Source organism: Phascolarctos cinereus, unplaced genomic scaffold (assembly GCF_003287225.1).
Source record: "Phascolarctos cinereus isolate Bilbo 61053 unplaced genomic scaffold, phaCin_HiC Scaffold_726;HRSCAF=1367, whole genome shotgun sequence".
NCBI classification, from domain to species: domain Eukaryota; kingdom Metazoa; phylum Chordata; class Mammalia; order Diprotodontia; family Phascolarctidae; genus Phascolarctos; species Phascolarctos cinereus.
The window spans coordinates 41,663,663-41,690,121 of record NW_027556098.1 but is presented as its reverse complement, the minus strand read 5'-3'; the positions used below and the strand labels follow the sequence as shown (position 1 = coordinate 41,690,121).

The 26,459-nt window shown below is 35.7% G+C and overlaps 1 protein-coding gene across 1 annotated transcript in view; it reads right to left on the bottom strand.

The window, feature by feature from the left end:
• Positions 1–2,435: 2,435 nt before the first annotated feature.
• DSCAM (DS cell adhesion molecule) overlaps positions 2,436–26,459 on the bottom strand; it is a 933,525-nt gene continuing 909,501 nt past the window's right edge. Inside the window, exons 31-33 of the mRNA XM_078146483.1 lie at positions 26,141–26,338; positions 23,891–24,193; positions 2,436–3,371 (exon numbers count right to left, since the gene is read on the bottom strand). Of these exons, the coding sequence (XP_078002609.1) occupies positions 3,031–3,371; positions 23,891–24,193; positions 26,141–26,338 (842 nt within the window). The 3' untranslated portion in view covers positions 2,436–3,030. The remainder of the gene's footprint in view (positions 3,372–23,890; positions 24,194–26,140; positions 26,339–26,459) is intronic.

The window sequence follows — 26,459 nt, the reverse complement described above, 5'->3', positions numbered from 1 at the left end:
CTATGAGGAGGAGGATAAGAAGTAAGAATAATGGGTAGGACTATAATTCATCTGAATAAGGGATCATGCATAGAGTAAAAGTATTGAATAAAGTGCTTTCTGTGTACACAAGTAAAACTTCATGTTGCCCTGGATGTACAATTTGCATGTTGTAAAGAACAGAAAATCTTTTTCATATATCAAGAAGATATGAGGAAATGTAGTTCTAGAAATTACTCCAAGTTTTTCCCTTTGAGAAAAAGACATCCATTTCAAAACTTAAGCATGATAATGATGGCAAATATCCAGATGCAAATGAGGTGAGGTGAACAAATGTCCATTTTATTGGCCCAAAGGACAACTGGTTTTAATAAATGTTTATTGATATTGACTGGTGATTATCATCCTTATAGGTATATTTCACTTTATATTATTCTTTTCTTTCCAGGGATAAGAGTACTTCGCAGCCATTTATTGCTTCTTTTAGCCCTTCAAAAAGTAGACAAATGGATTATTCTGTATGAAATTTTGGATGATGGACTCATGTTTAACGAGCATTTTTCTGGACATAGGAGTCTTTTGGAAATAATCCGTTTAGGACCCAAGTTAGGCAGCTAGGTGGCACAGTGGATAGAGTGCCAGCCTTGGAGTCAGGAAGACTAATCTTCCCAAGTTCAAATTTAGACTCAAATACTTACTTGCTGTGTGACCCTTTCCTTGAAACTGAAAAAAAAGGAAATTTTTAAAAATGCCATGCAGTAGTAATATGTCCATGCTTTTGTCAATAAAAGTGGGTTGTGTCATATTTCAGTACTGATCTAATTATGAAATCCTAGCAAAAATGATGAGCAAAGAGCTTGCATAAGATCCCAAATGTATACCTATGCAGGAAACACTTTGCTGGCCATTCTCCTGTAATGATCCTATGATGATCTGACAGTATTTCTAATAGTATTTAAGTTAAGTAGGTATATTTTGGTTACAAACAAAAAGATTTCAGTGATGCTTCTAGGTGAATTTTTAGGTGAAAATTTTAGGTGATTTTAGGTGAAATGTGAAATAAATGAAATTTGTGAAATGAAAGTATTAATTCCCCTTCCATTCGGGGAAGTTTCTGGTAAAAGCAATCTGAATGTTAAATACTAAAGAACAAAGGAAGAAGATGAAGTATTGCCTTTTAAGTAACCAAAAGTGTACCCCTTCAGACTTGAAAAGATTAGCAATATGAACAAACTCAATCTTCAGGTAAACAATATCTATTGTGATTAGTTTTTCCTCTGGGCACAATGTGGCCCAATTCTGATCCAATACACTTAAAGTAAGATAAAATAGTATTTAGCTTATTTAAGACTCTAGTGCTATCTACTATGGTCAAAGATGCAGAAAATGAAGCAAATGTGGACTTCACTATAGAATAAGCTAGATCTTTGGAAGCTAGATGTTATTGATTCTTCAGTTATTAACTGGTGGCAAGGCTGGAATGTGGGCAGGAGGAGAAAGGGATAGGAATATAGCTAGTTAATAGGGAGGCTTCAGAATGTTTGTTCAGGCATTTCAGTTGTGTTTGACTCTTCATGATTCCATTTGAAGTTGTATTGGTAAAGATACTGGAGTGGTCATCCATTTCCTTCTTTGGCTCATTTTACAGATGAGGAAATTGAGGCAAAAAACATTAAGTTACTTGTCCAGGATCACACAGCTAGTGAGTGTCTGAGGCTGAGGCTTCAGAATACCTAACTACTATAGTTAAAACTAAGTGTAGGGGTAGCTAGTTGACACAGTGGATAGTATGCTGGTCCTGGAGTTAGGAGGACCTGAGTTCAAATCTGGCCTCAGACACTTGACACTTAAAAGTTGTGTGACTCTGAGCAAGTCATTTAATACCAATTGCCTTTAAAAAAAAAAAAAAGGAACAAGGGTAGCAAAGGCAGCCCTGTGCCTAGGAAGCAATATGGAATGGGAAAAGAGAGGTCAATGAAGAATAATTTTAAATATTTGTATAAATATACATTTTATTAATTCTAGGAAATTCTGCTCACCATAGCATGATTTATTTTGTGATTAAATCAAATCACATTTGCTACAAAAAGCTTCAAAGGCTCTGGTGTGCATACACAGAGAGGGAGTAGTTTTGTGTTACACCTATAGGCAGATCTGCACCTTGCTGACAATGCCCAAATGTCTTGGCTCTTCTAATCCTCAAATGTGGTAGGAGCTCAATATAGGACCCTCTGGCCTGGTGCAAATTACTTGATGTCAGGGATTGCATTTTCTCTGTGTTGGTTATAGATCGTAGATGTGCCCAGAGAGTGTTACTTTTCATTCTGTGTCATTAAATAAGGTGCCAAATTTAGTCTTCATCATTTAAAATAGAAGTGTAACTAGGAAATGCCAGCATACATCAGAAACAGACAACTTTTTTTTTTGTTTATTTCAATTAGACAAAATGCAAAGTTTCTTGTTAAACTAAAAAACAAACAAAAAGGAAAAACAAATTTACACTCCCCTCCCCCCCTTCACAGACAAGACTCATTCTAATTAACGGTAACAGCAGCAACAACAACAACAAAAAGCTCAGTTGAGGACCCATTTTCTAATTGGAAAAAAAAAAGTGTGCAAACATGATTAAAGACTTTCCCTTCCCCTAAAATCAATGTCCCTTAAAATCCACAAATAAGGTGATCACCCCCTGTTTTTCTTTAATCTTGTGTGATTGACTTCCAGTCAGAATGTTTTGTTTGTCCCCCATGCACTTTGTAGAAAAATCAGTAAAAATTCAACATCCTGTGAAGATCAGAAAACCGGACTTCTTTTACCCAAAAACATCAGATGCCCAGTCAGATGAAGCTCACACTCAGACAGAAAAAAAAGCAGGGGAGTCATTGAAGTATCTGTGGTTTCTTTTTTTTTTCTTTTTTACCTTTTTTTAAAATATTTTGACAATTTTCTTTAATTATAAATATCAGAATCCAGTTTTTTTTTAAAAAAGTAGCTTTAATTGAATTTGTTTTTAATTGTATTTACAGCCACTGTCCAGTTATACTCTGCTTGTTATACCAAGGTGTAAGATTTGGCATAGGGGTTGTTGCCTTTTAAGTGGCCTCGAGAGTCCAGCAGTGATTCTTGAGAGCTGCTCATTTTAGCTGCCTGTCCCAGCTCTACTCCTTCTCTCTGAGGTAATGGGGCCACAGCACCAGCTTGCCATGACTGTCCTTCTCTTGTGGATGATGCCTCCATTGGAATGGGCTCCAGGACTGTGGAACACTTCAAGGTTCGACTTTTCTGAGGTTCCAAGCAAGCCTGGCCTAAGTTCTGGTCTCTGCTGATGCCTGGGGCCCCTCGATTTAACAAAAAATCCATTCGAAGATAAGGAGGCAGATGAATGAGGTCACCTGAGAGCAAAAACAGAATAAACAGGATGTTAGCTCACAGCAAAATTAAAGTTCCCAGATGGAATATCAGAGGGGCCCCACAAAGTTGGGTGGCATCAGTCTCATTTGCACAGATCAAGTGACAGAGCTGTATTCCTGCACTAGACATGTGAATAATGGATGCCTCTTTGCTGCTGTTTAATCTCTCAAGACTTGTAATTTAGCCAGGAAGATGGAGGAAGCCAGTGTCCTTGGAACACTACACAGAAAAGAAAAATGGATTCATCCTAATGATTCAAAGACTTGCAGAACATAGTAATTGAAACTATCAACATCTGAATGAAACAAAGGAAGGACACAGGGTTAGAATGATGAATCCACAAGAAGCCAATTTTTGAGACTGTGGAGAGTGCTAAAGCCTCATTTTACATCTGTTTTATCTTCTTTTACACAGGGAAGCTACAAAGTTGAGGGTAATAAAATGATGATAATGCAAATGACAAAAAACAGTGGATTATATGTACCTATATCTTTGAAGGGAAGGGAATATATGTATATATGTATATATACGTGTGTGTGTGTGTGTGTATGTATCTTTTGAGCCTCATGGTAACCCTATGATACTTCAGGTGTCATACATATTCTTCAGATGTGGAAACTGAGGTCCAGGTAGTGGTCACATAGTAGTACCAGGTCTTGGGATCTGAACTTAATACTAATAGGTCTGTAGAAAGGAAAGCACACTAGTGCACTATGGTCAAGCTATGACTTGTCCCAAAACTTCTCGAAAACAATTTAGAATTATGTGAGAAAAGACACTTAATTGTTCATGGCCTGTAATTACAGATTCTAGCACTGGGCCTATACTACAGGGGTGATCAAAAAATGAGAAGTATGATGCATATCAAAATATTAATGGCACCACTTTTTTGTAGCAGTAAAAAACAAACAAACAAACCCAAAAACCCAACAACAAATAAACACAAAAACCCTGGAAACAAAATGGTTGCTCACTGATTGGGGAATGAATAAACAAATTGAGATATAAAAATGATGGACCATAAGAATCAACAAATGTAGAATTTTGAGAAAAATGGAAAGATATATGAAATACTACAGAGCAAAAAGAGCAGAACAAGACTGATCATCCACAAAATATGTTTATGACTAAAATAATGTAAATTAAGACAACAATACAAGATAGCAGAAATACAGTTAAATGCAATGATCAATCTTGATTACACAAGATTGAATACACCTCTCTCCTTTTGTTTCTAGGACTTTTGGTTATTTTCCTCTCTGCTTCTGGTTTCATCTGGATTTCTCAGGTGAGGGGCCACCTTTTTTCTTTTCTGCTACAGTTCTAGGGCTTTCTCTTCATCTAGTTAAATTACTTTTCCAATCTTTTAGCTTCATGGCATTAGGAAATCCTGCCCCTTTAATGGATTTTTGTTTGTGAATATTATTTTACCATAACATTCTCTTCTTGAAAACTTTTGGTAAAAGGTAGGGATCTGCTTCTGTCCCAATTAAACCCAGCAGGCCTAGACATGTTCATAGAATCAAAATAAAGTAGACGTCAATAAGCCCTTGATCAACATGAAAGGATTTCAGGGGCTTTGGTTATTGAATGAAAATGTCTCATGATTGGCCAAAGAGAATCAGCTGAACTAGTTAGTCATACTTAATTAATTTAAGGTAAGACCATGTAGAATTCACATTAGTGTTGGTTCCAGTGTCCACTAAAACTGCAGTGGCTAAGGACAATGCCTGTGTTGGAGCTAAGAAGCATACCAAGAAAAATTCCAAGGAGTGGCAACTTCAGGGCTCAGTAATCCATGGAGTTCAGCAGGTACCTACATCTAAAGGGATCATCATGAGGACTCCAGGAAGGGAGAAAAGGATAGCTAGAAACCAAGACGTGTGGTTTTACTCTTGGGCTACATGTGCTTTCTAAGTCTGAGCTCATTCTCCCCAGGAACCTTGTGTGTGCATGGGGAAAATGTGCTCCTTGTTTGGGAAGATATTTCTATACCAAGTATTTTGACAAACCTGCTTAGTAAATGCCCTTTTAAAATGTTAATAGTCTGAGCGATGGAGACTCATGAACAACAGCGCTAGAGACCCCATTGACTCTCAGGCTTACGGCTCGGATCTGAGGGAGTAGAAGTAATTACTCTCTGGGGACAGAATCCACCAATGTAAATCAGAGTTGGGAACAGAGTCCTGGGTAGCTTCCTTTAGTTCCAAAATTGCTCTTTAGTCTTTCTTTTAATCCTTCCATTGAGCTTGTTAATCACTCTGGGGCACCTTGATATTTTCCCTACAGTTCTCCTCCTGTTGGACAGTATGTCATCTTTTTTTGTTGCTTTATTTGTTCAGACTGTAACCAGGGCTATTGGTGGGAATGGTCAGTGCTGTCTTTCTTGCCCCTACCTGATCACATGTGTGTGACCCAGCACTGTTATAACTGGGCACTTTGAGACAGTACTCTTATTGGCCATCAAGCAGGAAGCAAATTTGGAAAGCACAACAGTGGCCACTGGATTGGAAAAGATCAGTTTATGTCCCAATTCTAAAGAGGGGCAAAGCCAAAGAATTACTGAACAGTTGTACTTAATCACACACAAGCAAGGTTATGCTCCATATTCTGCATGTTAGTCTTCAGCAATATTGAACTGTTACCAGAAATATCGGCTGGTTTTCAAAGAGGCAGAGGGACTAGAGATCAAATTTCCAACATTAGCCGGATTATGGAGAAAGCAAGGGAGTTCCAGAAAACCATCTACTTCTGCTTTATTAGCTGCACTAAAGCCCTTGACTGTGCAGATCACAACAAAATGTGGCAAGTCCTCAAAGAGATAGGAGAACCAGATCGTCTTACTTGTCTCCTGAGGAAGGACCTGATATGAGTCAAGAAGTAACAGAACCAAACACGGAACAATGATTGATTTAAGGTTGGAAAAAGACTACAAAGCGGTACGCTGTCACCTTAGTTTTTTTTTTAACTTATATGCATCATGTGAAATGCCAGGCTGGATGAATCAAAAGTTGAAATTAGAGTTGTCAGGAGAAATATCAACAGTGTCAGCTAAGCAGATAATACCACTCTGATGGCAAAGAGTGAAGAAGAATTAAGAAGCCTCTCAATGAGGGTGAAAGAGGACAGTCTAAAAACTAACTTGAAGCTTAACATAAAAACCCCCCCTAAAATCTTGGCAACTGTTTCTATCACTTCCTGGCAAATGGAGGGAGAAGAAATGGGAAACAATGTCCGATTTTATATTCTTGGGCTCAAAGATTACTGTACATAGTGACCACAGTTATGAAATTAAAAGATGCTTACTTCTTGAAAGGAAAACTATAGCAAATCTGGACAGCATACTAAAAAGCAGAGACATCACCTTGCTGACAAAGTCTAGTCATAAGTCTAGTCAAAGCTGTGGTTTTTCCACTAGCAATGTATGGCTGTAAGCATTGGAGTATAAGGAAAGCTGAGCACCACAGAATTGATGTTTTTAAATCGTGGTATTGGAGAAGACTTTTGAGAGTCCCTTGAATATCAAGGCAACTAAGTCATTCAATACTTAAATTAATTAAGCACAAATACTGAAGCTGAAGCTTAAATAATTTGGCCACATAATGAGAAGACAATACTCATTGGAAGAGACCTTGATGTTGGAGAAAGTTGAAGGCAAAAGGAGAAGGGGAAAGCAGAAGATGTGATGGATAGATAGGGAGAATACAGCTATCACAATGTAGAAGAGTTGAAAGGAAGCTAGCAACCACCCAGTCTAAGGCACACAAAAAATGTCCCACCATCAAATACCCCACAAATGTAGTTAATTCTGAATTCTAATCTGAAGTCACTTGTCAATGCAGTTTGTCTTTTGCATCTTTTAGCACTTCTTTTGTGTACAGGAAATAACATAGATTCCACATATGATTTATATTGTAGATTTTTACTCCTCGCCTCTGTGGAGACTTTTATGAGTCACAATCTAAGCTATAAGTGAATACTCTCTTTGGTGGCAATATGAAGATGGATCAAACCAAAGCATTATAGGATAGGCTTTACCAGGACTGAACCTTAACTAGATCTTTTGTCTGGAGCAAATAGGACCCTTAATGGAAAGGGAATGAGTGAAATGCTTCAACATTTAGGTCTCAGCAGCATTATTATTATTAGAAGTCTCTCTCATTCAAATGACCAAGAGGATTCTAGGGAATGAACAAAGAAATTAATTGAGAAAATTAATAGCTTTAATAAAGTTGCAGGCTACAAAATGAACATATAAAATCACTTCTTATGTTATCAATAATATAGAGTTGGAAGAGAAAAACCAGGAAAAAATGGGTCAAATATTTCTAGTAAGGGTTTAGTATCTCAGATATATAGTTTTTTTTTTGTCAATCGGCATGCATTTATGAAGTACCATATACTAGGTACTGGGGATACAAAGACAAACAGCAAGCTAACCCCTGCCTTCAAGGAACTTACACTCAATGAGTAGGATGCACATGGGTTTAGAGTCACAGAACATGAATTCAACTGTCCGTATCGATGACACTGTCAGCAGAAAGGTCTTTGGATAAAATGACCTCATATGATGAAAATTTAGGCTTTCTTGGGACCCTGCTGACTATAAATGATGTTGATGCTGAATATAACTTGTCTGTCTTAGCCTTCAGAAGAACCAATTGGGCTTGAATAATAATTAAAGTGGGAGGGAAAGGAAAAAGGAGAAAGGAACCTGGGTGGTTATCCTTTCTTTGACTCTCTCTCCTCCCCAACAACAAACCATTTATACACAAAACCTAACCCTAGTTTCTTACATCAAAGCAATCCCTTTGATGCTTATAACCTTAATGTATAATTTACTTAAACTCTCTGTGACCCAGTTTCCTCATCTATAAAATGAGAAAGTTGTACCCCATGGTCTCTAAGGTCTCTTCCAGCTCTAAATTTATAAGTCTATGAAATTTACTTTTACCAATGAAGCTAGGCACACCTGAGGCAGTGAGAGATTGAGTGATTTAGATAGTCAGTGTGTGCCAGAGACAGATTCTGAATCCTCTTGAACAATTGCTAGTAGGGGTAGTGGAAACTAGAGAGGATTTTTTAAAGGATGGGGTGGATTTGGTTGTGTTTATAGATAGCAGGGAAAGAACCAGTATAAATGGAAAGATTGATAATTAGAGAAAAAGTGGGGAAGAAAGTGGAAGCAATTCTAGCCTCTATGGGATAAAATTGTAAATATGGTATATCCACATACCCCTCTAAAATCCCCTCACCTTCTCTCTCTACCCCTTAAAATCCCAATCCACACATCCCTCTAAACATTCCTCCCCCACCCTCTTCCCCAGTTCTCCCACCTCCCTACATGTTCAGGAGACATCTACACTCTTCCAGATGCCTATGTTGTTTCCTCTTCAACCCAGATGAGAGTAAGGTTCCAACATTACCAAACCTCCACCCCATCTGCTTCCTCTGTATTTAGTTCTGCCTTTCATACCCCATTTTATAATTACTCCTTTTTGCCTTTGCCAACCAGATTTTCTTTTTTAGAATCACTCCATCATACACAAATATATAGAAAATTAATAGAAATATATAAACCCAAAAGCCATCTCTCAAGAGATAAGTGATAAAAAGATATGAACAAACAGTTGTGAAAAGAACTCAAAATAGTAGAAAACTGTGAAGAACTGTATGAAAAAATGGTCCATGTTACTACTACTACTACTACTACTACTACTATTAGCAGTTCGGTGGCAAAGTAGATAGTGCTCTGTGACCCTGGGAAAGTCTATAAAATGGGGATAATAATAGCACCTACCTCCCAGAGTTGCTGTGAGGATCAAATGAGAAAATATTTATAAAGCGTTTAGCACAATGGCATATAGGAGACACTATATAAATGTTAGCCATTAATAAGAGAAATGCAAATCAAAATAATTCTGAGGTTTCATCTCATAACCAGAAAATTGGAAAAGATGACAAAAAGTGGGAATAATCAATATTAGGATTGCGGAAAGACAGGCACAGTAATGCATTGTTGGTGGAGTTATGAATTGGTACAACTATTTCAGAAAGCAATTTGGAATAAATCAAGTGGCTAAAATGTTTATACCTTTTGATCCCAAGATTCCACCGCTAGGTATACATCCCAAGGAGGTCATTGGTCTTAATAAAAAATATTTAAGTACCTACTAGGTGCCAGGAACTGTACTAGGTGCTAGAGATAAGAAGTACAAGTAATTTTAAAACAGCCTTTCTTTTAACATATACCAAAATATTTATAACAATACTTCTTGTGGTAGTGAAGAGCAAAGTAAATGCCCATCATTTGGGGAATTATGAACTAAGTGGTGGTACGTCAATGCAATGTACTGTGCTACAATGCTACTCTGCTGTAAGAAATGAGCATGGTGAGTAAAGAGAAGCACAGGAATATTTTCATGAGCTGATAAATAACTGGTGATAGGACAAATATGTACCAATGTTGCCCTGACTCAACTTCTTTTCCTCCGTTCCCAACATAGGGGAAGCTTAGGGTCCTCTTCCTTCTGTCTTCCAACATGGATTAGCTTTCTCTAAAAGGAGACAAAACAGCTGTAGGGATAGGCATGATGACTTTGTTAAGCTTCCTGTAGTCCACTGTGCACTTCTAGGTGCTGTCTGCCTTCCTCACAGGTTGTTGTAAGAGTATTTGATATAATGTATTCCAAACTTCCTTCATCTCTGTCACTAGAGAAGAAATATTGCATCTTCCTGGGTGCCTGGGAGGCTAGCTAGGAATCTACATTAAAGAAACCAGGTCAATCAGGTCTCTGGGACAGTTTTGTCTCCTTTTCAGCCCAGCATGGGTAATGTGGGTTATCAGCCTTGTCAATGTTTCCCCCCTTCCCCTTTATTCCTTAGGCTGAGGTTAGTGAAGAATAGTTTGTTTCCACCTAGGAAAGTTTAATAAATCTTTCCTGACCTTCCTTAGGTCTATCTGAATACTCTTCCATATTGCCACGTTAAGGTGGACAGAGACCTAAGAAAGTTTTCTCTTCCTGAGGACTTTGATGTACGTCATTTACATTGTTATAAATGTTATAAATGGGCCAGATGAGGCCATGCTTTCAGAAGCCCTAGATCAGATGGTGGCCTATATGAAAGCCTCAGGTTGGTCATCAACCCAGTAAATCCAGGGTCCAGCCTGCTTAGTCAAATTTTGGATAATATCATGGATGTGTACAACCTATAGGATTCCAGGCACAGTTCAGAACAAACTATTGACACTTGATCTAAGACGGAGGCCCAGGAACTTATTGGATTCTTAATGTTTTAGAGAATCTGCATTGCCTACTTTGTTCTCAGTTTGGGCTCAGAACAAGGTATAGATATGGAAGATAAAGCAGGCTGTCTAGCAGTCCTGGACATAAGTCTCATTTGGCTCTTATGATCCTGAAAGGCCCTTGAGGTCTCTGTCCATAAAGAGCAGATTGAGTGGAACTTTTGGCAGGTCCCAAGAGGGGGCCAGAATAAATGGCTCATGCTTCTGGAGCTCCAAGTTCTTCAGAGTAGCCACTTAGTTTGTACTGTATCCCTAGCACTTAGCCTATTGCCTAGCATGTTGTAAGTGCTTAATAAATGTTTGTCATATTGTCTTGCCTTTTATTGCTAAATGGAAACAGTCCATTAAACGCTTTCCTAGGTATCTGTGGTGTGAAATTGGTGCCCTTTACAAACAGTTGATGACTGAGAACTCCAGTTCAGAGCCTAGAACCCCATCTTCTTCATTGTCCCAGTGAGCCTTCACTTAACAGGCTCCCAAGGACCACTATTTTTCCAAGTTTAATGATGGCTGTATTCAGCTATATGATTGGACTTTAACAGCTACTTATTTGGTAACTCTAGGGAATGTGGGTGCTACCAGGAGGTCCTTCCATCCTACTAGATGAGATTTCTTCAATGGGCTTAGCTCCAGGCTGCATGGGTGGTATGTGACAGAGACTTGAGGGATGAGGCAAAGAAGTCTTCATTTACACTAATTTGTTGATGAGACCTGTTTGACTGGGCTTCTCTGATGTAGTTTCATGGCCATCTAAGGCACAAAAATCCCAACTATGTGGAGTATAATGAACTTGATGGATTCTTGAAGACCAAGGGAGTCATCATATCCTTTATCATAGCCTGCCCTGGTGGCTAGACATGTTTCCATAGGTAGACAAAGGAGGCAAAGTTCAGAGAAGTTGGACTTCTACTGTGTCCTTATTTAATGACATTTTTGTGTTAGGACAAAACAAACCTCCTTTTGTTAATTGTTCAATATCTCTAAAGTACCTCATTTTGTCCCAACATTAAACCTGAATTAAGACAATGGTAGAATTAAAAATAATCAGAATTAGGAAAATAATGTACCCAATGAAATATAACAATGTGAATGGAAAGAACCATAACCACAACAAAATTAAAGCTGAATGCTGAAATATTATAATAAATAAGCTTAATCTCAAAAAAGAGATTATAGGAAGCCACCTCTTCCTGCTGCTTTGTAGAAGTTGGGGTCTATGCAAGGATGTGAAGGTAAATATTTTAACAATTGGCTTTTCTAAATTTTTTTTTCACATGACAGACTTTCAAGACTATTTTATATTATTGACATTTTCTTCATCACTTTCTTAAGTCCAGGAATCAATGAAACACAAATTATGCCCTGATTTATAGTGTTTTCCAATTTCTAAGATGAAAATTTAACAATAGGCTTTCAAGAGCTGGTTTGAGCTGGCTTCAGAGCACCACTGGCTCTATGGGCATAAAACTTTGCATACATTGCTGGACTTTTTTGATATGCTGATATTTTTTTTTTTACTGCTTTTTTCCCAAATGTTTTCACTTAAATACATGACATAAAAATAAAAGCCATCAATACACATCTATTTAAAAAAAATCTATCTGGTTTTTTCCCTGTGGAATTTTCCTTCCGAAGTTTTATTTTTTTCTTTTCTTTTTTATTGTTAGTTTAAAATTTTTTTGGAGCACTACTTGTGTGAGATGGCAAAGGGAAGCCAATCACTTACTCATCCATCTTGACTAGAACATTGGGCATGTGCTTTCACAACACTTAAGTGGAATCAATACTTGTAACTCTTAGGGTGGGAGTGGGGGGAATACACAAAAGTTTTCTTCTTTTTGTCAAAGTATATGTTTCTAATAAAGTTGATGCCTATGAACAGATAATCATAACTATACATGAACAGGTGAATATTTTTCCTTTACATTATATTAGGAGAAAGAGAGAAACAGACAAACAGAGACAGAGAGGCAGAAATGGAGAAAGAGAAAGAGAGATCCAGTAACATTTAACTATCAAAGGATTAGTTACCAGTATGTCTGCTATTTCAAGTTGGAATTAGATTGAACATTTTTCTAATTTAATATTAATGTTTCAGTGTGGTAACAAACCTTTTTTGGTATTTCATTCTTCACTCTCAAACTGTAACTTCAGAACCTTCTAAATAAGTAATAGGAACTGGAGAGAAGTGCTTTGTATACAAGAATCTTATTTCTATTCTTGGCTTGTTATATGACATGCTTTATGTATTTTTAAAGTACAAAGACATGATGATCTTTCCACCTTGTTGGAAGCGTTAACATCTGTTCTGTCATCATCGTTTGTCACCTCTTGCTGAAAACTTTTAGCCTTTATTTATGACACATATGAAGGAAAACAATTATACATAAAACTGACTAGTAACTTTTTTTTCTCTCGTAGAGAGATTCTCAAAATTAATACTTGGGGTTTCTCTAGATTCTCTCTTATGTAAAAGGCATACTGGGGGTGAATATGTATTCACAAAACCTGAAGTGGTATTGACTTAAGGCAAGTTTAATACATACATACATACATACATACATACATACATACATACATAATACACACATACATACATACATATGCATATTCTTAAAAGGAATTCTGTTTTGAGAAGAGGTTTCAGATCTTCTAATATTAGAAATACATGAATCAATATCTTGTGGGAAGCTGTCAGCTCTACCTAAGCCATCACTCCCATCCCAAATGATCGAATAACAGGAAAGGGCAGGTAGCAGAGGTAATAAGTTGATAATATATTAACTGAATTCCAAAAGAGTTTTTTCACTTTGTATAAATTTATGAAGAATGAAAAAATGGTCTTGACTGTAATTAGAAGGATAGCTTGAAATAGCTGCATCAAAGTCAGCTGTCCAGCACACAACTGAGGCAAAAAGGAACTTCAAGGAGTACAACCCCTATTTGGTGGAGTAAAGAAGCACTCAGCTGAGCTCTCCAAAATTCCTCCCTGAACAGCACTAAATAATAACTCAAATAGAATTCTGGAATGGCAGGATCAATAAAAAGTTCAGGTGAAACACATTTCCAGCCTTAGGATGTTTAGAAGGCTGATAGGAAAGGTCATTCTCTCCAGGGTGGTGGTCAAGCCCATAGTACAATGCAGACCTCTCCCTGACAAGCTAGCAGTGGGCACTAGAGGTGGGGGCATTGACTGACACAGCTTTGGGAATTCTCAGCCAATAGACAGATGGTTGTGGTGGGGTGTCAAACAATGGATTTGAATGAGATTGCAAAGGACCCCGCGCTGGTGCTGGGTTCATGACTCTATTGCATTGACTATCAGCAGTTCCAGGTCACAGCTTCAGGGCCAAAAGGAACAATAACACTTGTGGCTGCAGGGAGCAGGGGCCCTGGTCTAGGTTTCAGGGAGGAGGAGTGCTTGTGGTCACTCACAATGGAATAGGGACCCTGGTTCAATCCAAAAGCAATGGGGAGCATTAGCAATAAAATGGAAGCAAATAGAATAGATTAAAAGCCAGAATCCAACAATATGTTGTTTACAAGAAACATAGTTGAAACTGAGAGACACATGAAGTAAAGGTAAGGGGCTAGAGCAGAATCTATTATGCTTCAGCTGAGGTTAAAAAAAAAGCAGCAGTAGCAATCAGGATCTTAGACAAAGCAAAAATAGACCTAGTTGAAAAATAAGGAAGGTGGGGGCAACTAGGTGGCTCAGTGGGTAGAGCACTGGCCCTAAAGTAAGATGGATCTGAGTTCAAATCCAGCCTGAGACACATAACACTTACTAGTTGTGTGACCCTGGGCAAGTCACTTAATCCCATTGCCTAGGCCCCCCCCCACAAGAAAAATAAGTAAGGAAACTACATTTTGCTAAAAGATATCATAGTAATATCAGTACTAAATATATACGCACCAAATGGCATAGAATCCATATTCCTTAAAGGAAAAGTTAAATGAGTTAAAGAAGGAAATAGACAGTAAAACTATACTAGTGGGGGAACCTCGATTTTCCTCTCTCCAAACTAGATACATTTAACCATGAAATAACCAACAAAGAAATTAAAGAGGTGAGTAGAATTTTAGAAAAGTTGGTTATGATAGACCTCTGGAGAAAACTGAATGAGAATAGAAGGTAGTATACCTTTTTCTCAGTGGTACATGGCACCTACACAAAAATTGACCATGTATTAGGGCATAACAATCTCACAATCAAATGCAGAAAGGAAGAACTATTAAATGCATTCTTTTCAGATCATAATGCAATAAAATTATATTTAATAAAGGGCCATGGAAAGATAGATGAAAATTAATTAGAAATAATCTAATCCTAAAGAATAAGTGGGTCAAAGAACAAATAATACAAGCATTAATTTCATTAAGGAGAATAACAACAATGAGGCAACATACCAAAATTAATGAGATTCCACCAAAGCAGTACTTAGAAGGGAAATTTATATTTCTAAGTTCTTAAATCAGTAAAATAGAGAAAGAACATATCAATGAATTGGGCATGCAACTAAAAAAAAACCTAGAGAAAGAACAAATTAAAAATCCCCAAATAACACCAAATTGAACTATTACAAAACACTTTTTATACTAATAAAGTCAGATTTGAACAATTGGAAAAATATTAATTGTTCATGTGTAGGCTATATATAATAAGTAATAAAATACTTTAATATATAATAATATAATATATTTATATAATATTATAAAAATGACAATTTTACCTAAATTAATTTACTTATTCAGTGCCATACCTATCAAAATACCAAAAAATATTTTATAGGGGTAGAAAAATCATAACAACATTCATCTGGAAGAACAAAAGGTTAGGATATCAAGGGAATTAATGAAAACAAATGTGAAGGAAGGTGACCTAGCCATGCCAAATATCAAACTGTATTGTAAAGCAGTAATCATCAAAACTTTCTGATATTGGATAAGAAATGTACTGGTAGATCAATGGAATAGATTAGGTACACAAGACACAATGGTACATGACCATAGTAATCTGCTGTTTGACAAATCCAAAGATTCCAGTTTTTGGGTCAAGAATTCACTATTTGACAAATACTGCTGGAAAAATTGGAAAAAATATGGCTGAACCTAGGTATAGACCAACACTTTACATTGTATACTAAGAGAAGATCAAAATGAGTACATGATTTAAAAATAAAGGATGATACCATAAGTGACTTAGGAAAGCAAGGAATAGTTTACCTGTTATATATATGGATAAGGAAAGAATTTGTGACCAAAGAAAAGATAGAAAGCATTATGAGAAGTGAAATGAATAGTTTTGATTATATTAGATGAAAAACTTTCTGCACAAACAAAACCGATCAAGTTTAGAAGGAAAGCAGAAAGCTGGAAGACAATTTTTATAGCAAATGTCTATGATAAAGGCTTCATTTCTCAAATATGTAGAGAACTGAATCAAATTTATAAGAATAGAAATCATTCAAAAAAAAGAATAGAAGTCATTCACCAATTGATAAATAGTCAAAAGATACGAACAGGCAGTTTTCAGATGAGAAATCAGAGTTATGAAAAAATGTTCTAACTCACTATTGATAGGAGAAATGTAAATTAAAACAATTCTGCTGTACTACCTCATATTGATTAGATTGGCTAATAGGGCAGAAAAGGAAAATGACAAATGATGGTGGGGATGTGGGAAAAATGAGACATTAATACGTTGTCGGTGGAGTTGTGAACTGATCCAAATACTCTGGAAAGCTCTTGGAAAATTCCAAAGGGCTATAAAATTGTACATACCTTTTAATCCAGCAATACCTCTATTAGGTCTATACCTCAAAGAATTTTAAAAAGGGAAAAGGATTGATTTGTAGAAAAGTTTTTATAGCAATTCTTTTTGTGGTGGCAAAGAATTGGAAATTGAGGCTATGCTCCTTAATTGCGGAATGGCTAAACAAATTGTGTGTATATGATTGTAATGAAATATTGTTCAGTAAGAAGTGATGAGCAGGTTGATTTCAGAAAAAATCTGGGAAGACTTACATAAACTGATGTGAAGTGAAGTGAGAAGATCCGGGAGAACATTGTATACAGTAACAGCAATGTTGTAGGGTGATCATCTGTGAATGACTTAGCTATTTTTAGCAATATAATGATCCAAGACAATTCCAATAGACTCACGATGAAAAATGCTATTCACCTCCAAAGAAAGAACTGAGGGAGTCTGAATACAGATTAAAACATACTACTTTTCAGTTTCTTTATTTTTGTGTGTTTTTTATCCTTTGGCTCCTTGTCTTCTTTTGCAATATTACTAATATGGACATATGTTTTGCATGATTGTACATGTATAACATATCAAATTGCTTACCTTCTCAGGGGTTGGGGATTTTAGGGAGGGGAGAAAACTTGGAACTCAAAATTTTAAAAAGTGAATGTTAAAAGTTGCCTTTACATGCAATAAGAAAAAAAATTAAAATATTATTTTAAAGAAACAGTGATGCATATAACTGTAAACAAAGTTGGTCAGATTGGCCACTGCAGTAAAGCCAGCAACCCCCATGAGAAAGGGTGGACCCTCTTTATTGACACACAAGAAAGAAAGGGATCTTGGTAGTCATGAACATTACAATTGGCTATACTAAGAAAAGTTGGCTGGCATTCAGATGAGGCTAATCACACTCCTCTCTGACAATTAAGGAATGTTGATTGTTTTAGGGTACCCATCTGATAGAGGATCAAAACTGCCAGACTCGCTGCTCCTTGGAAAAGATAAAATCTCCCCTAATTGGACAAGAATAGGCACGGTCAGTTAACATGTCTTTTGGGGATGGTACCAAGTATCCTATGGACTACCAATATGAGTGACAGCAACTTTTCTTTTCAACTAGCTCATAGGGAAAGCCAAATTCCTGACCTCACCTCAAGGATATAGCAAGTTGGTGTTAGGCAGATGCAGACTTAATTAGAAAATTAATACAGCATAAAATAATTTACATTATAGAAGCAATAAAGTAGAAATCAATACCGAAGAAATAATAGGTAGTATTTTAAAAATAATCAATTATGACTCGGAATTCAAGTTCTTTTTGGTGATCTTTTCATTTATATTGTTCTTTTGGTTTTGCTTTCTTCACTCTTCACCAGATCAAATACATCTTATCAGTTCTCTGAATAGCTCATATTCATATTTTACCACATAATTTATTTGTGTATTTAATATGAATTTAATTATATTTGTACTTAATGCACTTATTATATTTAATTTATGGACCACCATTTTTCCAACCATTCTCCAACTGATGGATAAACACTTTATTTCCAAGTCTTTATTACCACAGAAAGTGGACCTTTGTTTCTGTCTTTGATTTCCTTATAGTATATGAGTAGCAGTGGGATTTCTGAGTTAAAGGGTATGGGCAGGTTAATCACCTTTATTTCATAATTCCGAGCTGAAATTCTGAATGGTTAGAACACTCTATAGTTCCATGTGTATCTTTCTATACCAGGCCCCAGCATTGACCCTTCATCTTTTATCATATTTTAAAATTTGTATTGTGGAAAGTGAAACATCCATTCTTTTATAATGAATATTTATCTCTTAATTATTTTGACTTTGCTTTCAAATGATCATTTACTTCATGCAAATTAAAAAAAATTCATATTATTTGATCACTCTCTGAGAAAATGGCTTTTTTGTAAATTCTTTGCATATTTTGGATATCAAACCATCAACAATGATATTTGATGTGAACATTTCACCCAGTATGATATCTCTTTTCTCTCCTCTAAAAAAAGATTTTTAATTTTGTGAGTAAAAATTTTTTATTTTCTAAACCTTTTAATGTTAGGAATTATTTTTTGAGTCATAGTTATGAAAAGAACCTGATATCTCTATCTTTCTTCCCATTCTGATCTTTTATATCCAGGTTGCATATTAATTTTCACCTTATTTTGGTATTTAGAAAGATTTTGATCTTATTCTAGACTATAACAAATTATTTTCCTATCATTTCTTATTAAAATGTATTGTTTTCTCCAGTCATTTATATTCTTGGATTTATCAATGAACATGTTTTTGCATCATCATCATCATCATCATCATCATCATCATCATCATCATCTTCTTCTCTTATTTATCCTGTTTCAGTGATCCATTTTCTGGTATTTTTTAAACTGGTACTAAATAGTTCTCATGATTACTGTTTTATAATAATATGTGAGTTTTGAAAAAGCTATAATTGACTGAATAAAGCATTTATTAAGTACTTACTATGTACAAGGCAGTGAGCTAAGCACTGGGAATACAAATAGAAAAGTAATAAAAGTTCTGTTGTCAAGCATCTCACATTCTAATGGGAGACAATATATGTGGTAGATGGTTTCAGCTGCAAGTCAGATGCAATGTTCCCATGGTCCTTGTAGTGCTGTGGCAAATGAGACGGTAATTCCTCTCTTTAATGCCATTTCCACTCATAAAATCATGTCAGTTTATGATGTTGAACTATTTGACACTGGGCTAGAAACATTGCCATTCTGAAAGTCTTAGGTTGTATGATTTTTTTGAAATATAATGTCCATGCTCACTTTTTTACCTTGGCTGTCAGGTAGAACAATGATTCTTAAATGATCTTGTTTCAATCTATTTTCCAGGTCAGTTGTTTTTGCTGTGGTACACTTTATGTATTTCTTAGTTATTTTTACTTTGTTTTTAATATTTCTTGTTGTCTTAGTAAGTCAGTTTCTATTTGGTCAATTCTAATTTTCAGGGATTTCTCCCTGTAAAGCTATTAATTTTTACTAACTGGCGTGTGTGTGTGTGTGTAAGTGTTTTATCATACTATTTCTTTCAAGCTATGGCTATAATTTATAATTTTGAAATATTAACTTTTGACTGTGTATGTGTATACATAGGTTCTTTCTGTTCACATTGTTGTAGTCTTTGTGTATATTGTTTTCTTCCTGTTCACACCACTCTCCGTTAATTTATAGAAATTTTTCCATGTTTCTCTGTATTCATCACTTTTATCATTTCTTAAAGCACAATTATATCCCATTATATTCATGTACCACAATTTGTTTAGCTATTCCCCAACTGGTAGGCATCTATTTTGTTCCCAGCTCTTTAGCACTGCAAAAAAGGTCTCCTACTTGGTGTATGTGGGGCATTTCTTTCTTATCAATGGCCTTCTTGAGGCTTAAACCCATGAATGGAATCTCTGGGTCAGAGAATATAGGCATTTTGTTGACTTTATCTGCATAATTTCAAATTGTTTCTCCAAACAATTTTATTCTTTCACAGTGCCTAGTGTACACTTTAGTGAACATCGACAAAACTGACTATTTTACTTTTTTGTCATCTTTCCCAGTTTTCAGGGTGTGAAACATCTCAGGGTCATTTTGATTTGAATTTCTCTAATTATTAGTGATTTGGAGGATTCTTTCATATGGTTATTTATAGTCTGCAGTTCTTCCTTTGAGAACTGTTTATTCACGTAAGCTGACCACTTTTCTATTGAGAAATGGCCTTTGTATTCTATTATATACACAGTACCCACACACACACACACACACACACACACACACACACACACACACACATACACACACACACACACACATTATCTGCTAGTTGTTTATATATCTTAAATAGCAAACCTTAACAGAAAAATTCTATACAAAACATTTTCCCATCCAACTTCTCTTTTTATCCTAGATGCATTAATTTTGTTTGTGCCAAAGCTTTTCAGTTTCATGTAATCAAAGTTATCTATCTTTAATCTTTTGTAATTATTTCTATCCCTTCTTTGGTTTAGAATACATCTCCTACTCATATCTGTGAGAGGTATGTGATCTACTTTTCTTCTAATTTTCATTGTAGTATGATCTTTAATTTAGGATTATATATCAATTTAAATATTAAGATTGCATTTATTTTGAATATGTTGTAGAAGACACTTACGCTTTTTCATTTCATTGGATTGTTTAGTCCATTACATTTGAAGTTATCAATAACAGGTTTCTATTTTCCTCTATTTGTCTCCAGTATTTCCCCCCTAAATTAGGATTTGCCTTCCTTCCTCTGCAAATACAGTACTATTTAATTTCAAATATTTTAGCTTAATATATTTTAAGGGAACTTTATTCCCACCAGCTCTCTTCCCTTTACCCTCAAACCCCTCCCTTCCCTTTTGTCTACAGGGAAAATATTTTCTACAAGTGAATAATTCCTTAATTTTAGAGTTTTGTTATTTCCTTTTTCTTTTTTGCTTGTAGTTATTAAATTCTTCCTCCCCTTTTCCCCTCTTTATTTAATCAAGTACAATTCTTTTTTCTCTCCTTGCCTTCTGCTAGCTTTGTCACTTAGTATGCATTTTTCTGAAAATGTTTTCATTCTTTCATTCTCTTCATTATTTATTTTTCTCTTTGGGCTTTTATTCTCTAATCTGTGACTTAAATGACATAATTTATTTAGTTGTACTTTAATCTCTGTATTCCTTACGGAAATAAAATTTTTGAGGTACCTATTTTTTCCCTCTTCTAAAAACGTCCTGTTATTGCTTTGTAGATCTTGATCTCTTTCTCCCTTTTTATGTTGTGCCTGACTCTTAGAAATACCATTTCCCACAGGTGATAGGATATTGCCTAATGGTAGAAATTTTTCTCTGTCTCTAATTGTCCAGTTCATTATTGTCCTATGTTTTTGTCCTGGTCATTTTTTCCTGTTTTCTTAAAATCTCTTCCTTGCATCTATACCCTCTCAGTCTTGTGGATATTAGTTGCCCCAAGGAGTTCTAAATTCCTTTCTCATGGGTCAGGATGAGTGGTCTAAGTCCCAAATTCCTGAAGATAATACCCACTGCAAGATCCCCATCTTCTTTTATGGAATATTACTCCTCTTTTATAGGAGCATTTGTCAGTATTATCCCCTCCAATTTCTGAAACAGGATTCCCTCCTTTGTTTCCTCTTTTTAAAATCCCTCCCTTTGTCTTCTGGCTCATTCTCCTTTAAGTTTATTTCTTCCTGAGAGTATAGGAGTTTTTTTTTTCATTGTTAGACTTTGACTTGATTACATTACATGAGGTGTTGTCCTCTATCTTCTCCTTTTGCCTTTTTGGATGCCTGTAATTCAGTTTATATGACTGAAATTTAGCCCCACAATAACTATTTATTCATTTGTAGACAGAATTTTGTGAGGTTTGGTTCATGATGTTTCAGGATTTTCCCTCTACCATCGATTCCATTTCACTAATGCTTTTACTCTTTAGAAAGAAGTCTGTTAATATTCCCTTTGTTGTTATTTTGTTGCTGTTGTTGTTGTTATTGTGTATTTCTTTTGTGTGTAGGTGTTTGAGAAACTATTGATTTTTGCAGGTATGTTTTTTCTTTCTAGAAATGTTTCAAACATCTCTACTTTATTCAAAGTCAATCTTTTCTTTCATTTATTGTTAGGACCAGATTTGCAGAGTAGGTTATCTTGGGTTGCATCTTGAACTTGTTTGCTCTTTGGACCACAGTATTCAGCTCACTTTTGTGGTGTATGGTGAGATAGTCTTGTTTAATCGAATTTTCTTCCCTTTACATTTTAATTTATTTCTATTGGTTGCTTGAAGAATTTGTATTCAGTGGAATTCTACCATTTAATTACTATGTGTCTTAGAGCTTGTGACATAGGGTTTTTTCCCTAGAGATGATCTGTGGATTTTTTTTCTTTTTGATTAAGACTTAGTTTTATATATTCAAAAGTTTTGGGCAGTAATATGAAGAATTACCACACTATTATCTTAGACTAAGCAAATTTCTTTAGTTTGAAGTTTGGATATCCATCGCATGGAGGAGAGGTAAGTTGATTTTTGTTGGAAGTGTAGATACACATTCCCTTTGTTCCTTAGTTTTATAGTCAAACTCTATTGAGGGACAGAGTTATGCTGCTATTACAGTCAGAACTTTTTGCCATTTGGATCTCAGGTCTCTGGGAAGGGTGGGGAGATGGAGAGTTTAGCTTTCTTTCAAGTGCATTGGTCAGCTTGTACATTCCTGATATTTGGTAGGCAGAGGGGAAAGGGGTGCTAAGTGAGTCTGCATAAGGGATTATTTGCCTTCTCTGCTGTTAGTTCATTTAGTTTTTATATTATTTTGTTTTTTAATATCCTAGACAGTTTGATCTCTGATATATAATTCTTATTTTTGAAAAAAAATTTTGAGAGATTTTGAGGATCAGAAAATGTTTAATCCTTCATCTTGTAGCTTTTCTAAATGGTGAAGCTGACCTGTGTGTGATGGTGTTGTGGGCAGCTGTTCCAATATCAAGAGTATTGAAAGAAACAAGCCAGAGAGAGTGACCACTGCCCCTGCCTTACTTCTACTTTCTTGTATGGGTATGTTTTTATTCATCTTGGTTAAGGATACATTTGTTAGATTTAATATTATTTCTCATAATCTTCCAGGGTTGATCCTGTCCTTCTGTTGCTTGGGGTTGCTTTGTGTCAGGAGGATACCAGGGACCTTTCTGGTAATTCTCCCAGAGAGTTGTGCTTTCTAATTGGGGCTGTCAGCACAAACCACTTCATAAGTAACCTTCTAAATATAAAGTTACTATGAATGTGGGCCATATTTTATAAATCTGCCTTTGATGCTTGCTAATGTTACACATTCAGGGAGTATTTGATTTTTTTATTTGTATCCATAGCATCTAAGCACAATGTCTTGCACAGAACAAGTACTTAATAAATTCTTAATTAATTGACTGATTAACTGATTGCATTACACTAAGTGATGCTGAAGAAGAAGGCAGAATTCACTCAGTGGAGGTGAATAATTAGCATATCTAGACACCACATGACTAACCTGATATATTACCTAAATCCAGAAAAAAATAGAGCACATTTGGCTTCCTTGTCCTCTCATGAGTGCTGACAATCTATTCATCTCAGCTTCATCTTCCCCAAACTTTCCCTTCTTTAAAGCATAGGGACTTATGATGCCAGTATATCTCTCTACATGTATAGATCAAGAAAAGAGTAGTGAGGATCTGACACTTACTAGGGGTCTCCCTCACTTCTGATTCGTATGCTAGATTTGTTCATTCATTCCTTTGTTTTGTTTTGTTTATTTGTCATGGCATAGCCTGTCCCAAACATCCAAAGTAGCCATGAAATAGGAAATAAAAATCAACTTTCCCCCAAGAATGACTGAGTACATTTTCTTACCTGGTCGATGTGCCTTTGGAACTGCCATATTCATTACTCGTCCTCCATCCTGAGGTTTAGGGGGAGATGCAGTAAACCTGCAGATCCCTGATTCTGAAGGGGTGCTGGAGGTCAGACTGTCTGTGTACTCATTAGTCCCTGCCGTTAACTGTTCTGAAGATGTGTCTGATATGAAGCACTCTGTAATAGTGAACTTTGCATGTCTTAATTGTTCTTCCATCTTGGCATGTTCATAGGCTCTTGCTAGTTCTTCATAGGTAGAGGAGGCACTTTCTGTGGAGACCATGCTACTTCTTGCTCGATCTAGGCAAAATATAAGATAATATAACATCTTGGATTACCGATAAAATATTAATCTTTCATAGAAATGCAGAGGTACATGAGTACCAAGAAACATGGAAATAATTTCTGATGCTTTTCATGGTAGGCTTAATAAGCTTTAGTGAATTAATGAATAATTTCATTCACCTAATGAATATTTCAATAAAGTCTAATTCTCCTGTGGTCAGAATATTCCAGGCTAAAAATTTCCACAAATTAATGATTATTGACTCCTTTAATACCTACCTCTTAATTAAACAAATCCAAATAGAAGTAATCATGAGTTCTTGAAGGCTCTGACAGCAAAACAAAACTTTAGCAGGGTCAGTGATAGATTATGCCTATATTCCAGAACACTGGGCTAGCTAAATTTGGAGAGACTTATCACTAGGGTGGCTGCAACATAATGATATATATTTTTTTCTTTTTTGCTAAAGCAATTCTTCAGATGATGCATGAAAATGAAGAGTGGCTGTATATAGGTGGAGGGATCAAATTAGAGATTCTTGAACTATTGAAGTTAGAATGATGTCTCCTGTCTACACTATACTTCTCCTGAATTACCACCAAGGAGATACAGTTTTTAACAGGCATGAGCAATAAGAGGGCTACCGATTTTCTTCCCAAGAGTCCTAGCTAGGGAAGGAAGAAGTGAATGTGGTTAGAAATGAGTTTCTGACTGAATAACATGCTTGATTATTTCAAATAGTTTTTCTCCCCCGAGAAAGCTGACCATCATACTCTTGGATTTAGCATCATATTATTGGACTCATCTTACTGGTTAGACAGAAAAAAAAAAGAAAAGAAAAGAAAAAAAGAAAAATGCCTTCATTTTTAAATAAAAGAATTTCTGACTCATTGAATCTATATATTTTTAATTTAATTTTGAATCCACTTCCATAAAATTCTAAGAAAGTCACTTAGGAAGAATAAGCATTTATAAAAGAAAATTTCATGGTGAGGTTCTCCCCTCTTCTACCTTTGTTGTACTGTATTTATGAAGATTATAATAAAGTTAAAGTTGTACATTCACATTATCTTTGGCTACTATTTTGAAATACATTTATTTAAACATTTTGAAGGAATAAAAAACCACTACCCCCCAAAAAATCTAATGCCCAGTTCATACTATTCTTAAACATTATTTCTCATAAGAAATGAATTCTTGGGAATAACTGACTATAGGAAGGATGTTTTATTTAATAAGCAAACTATTTTAACATTTAGTCACTTTCTGAGTCGATCAAACTGCCATTATATTCAGAAGGTTTGCCCTAAATGTTGAGAATAGATAAGGAGTCTCAGAGACCAAATATTCTTGGGTTAGCTTTCACTGTAGATAAGTCAGGAGATTCTAGAAGACCAATAGAAAAATGTTTAGTGGCGTGTGTGGTAACCTTTTTAAAAAAAATTAATTGTTTCCTTTTATTTACAATGCCATTATCTTTATTTCTTAAACTGGACACCAATCTCCACTTCCTTGTAAAAAACATCTAAGCAAAATAGACAAAGCAAATGTGTCTTCATTCCATATTCAAAATTGTGTACCTCTCTTCTGAGAAGATGATGTTATTTTTTCTTATTGATTACTATGGGTAGTTTTAGTTTTATCTAGTATGTCCAGAGAAAAGGACTTTAAAAAGGGAGAGGAAGAGTAGTGATCATCCTTGTACTTTTGGCAAAGCTATATGACACCCATGGTTCTTTGATTAGTCTACTTTGTGGTGGTTGTTTAGCCTTGATGTGAGGTTACAGAATTGGAGTGGTCATAAATAGGCTAGAAATTTCTTTGGATTTTTAGGGTTCTCTTTAAGATGATATGATGAAAAACAGGAACAGTTCATGGATCCAATATTGTGATTTCAGTTTGGTTGCAATAATACTGTGGCCATTGAGAGTCAGAGAGCAGCAGAGCAGTGTTACTCATACCTGTGTCTTGTGAGGGACTGACACTGTAACTATCACTTTCTTTGTCCACTGATCCTGTGACTCTTGGAGTTGGTAACCTCCAGTCTGTAGTGAGAGTGTGTGCTGAGATGGTGGGGTGGGGCCTATTGAGAGTCCATTGACTGGCATATCTGTTTCGAGCTGTGGGCCCACCCTTTGCATTCCTCCTTGTTGTGGGATCTGTAAAGAGCAAAACACAGAATCTCTCTTTACTACATAATGAGAAATCAGCCAAACAAGAGCACTGTTGGCAGAAGGACTAAACTGAATTGATTCTCTTGGTCTTTATCTTAATCATACT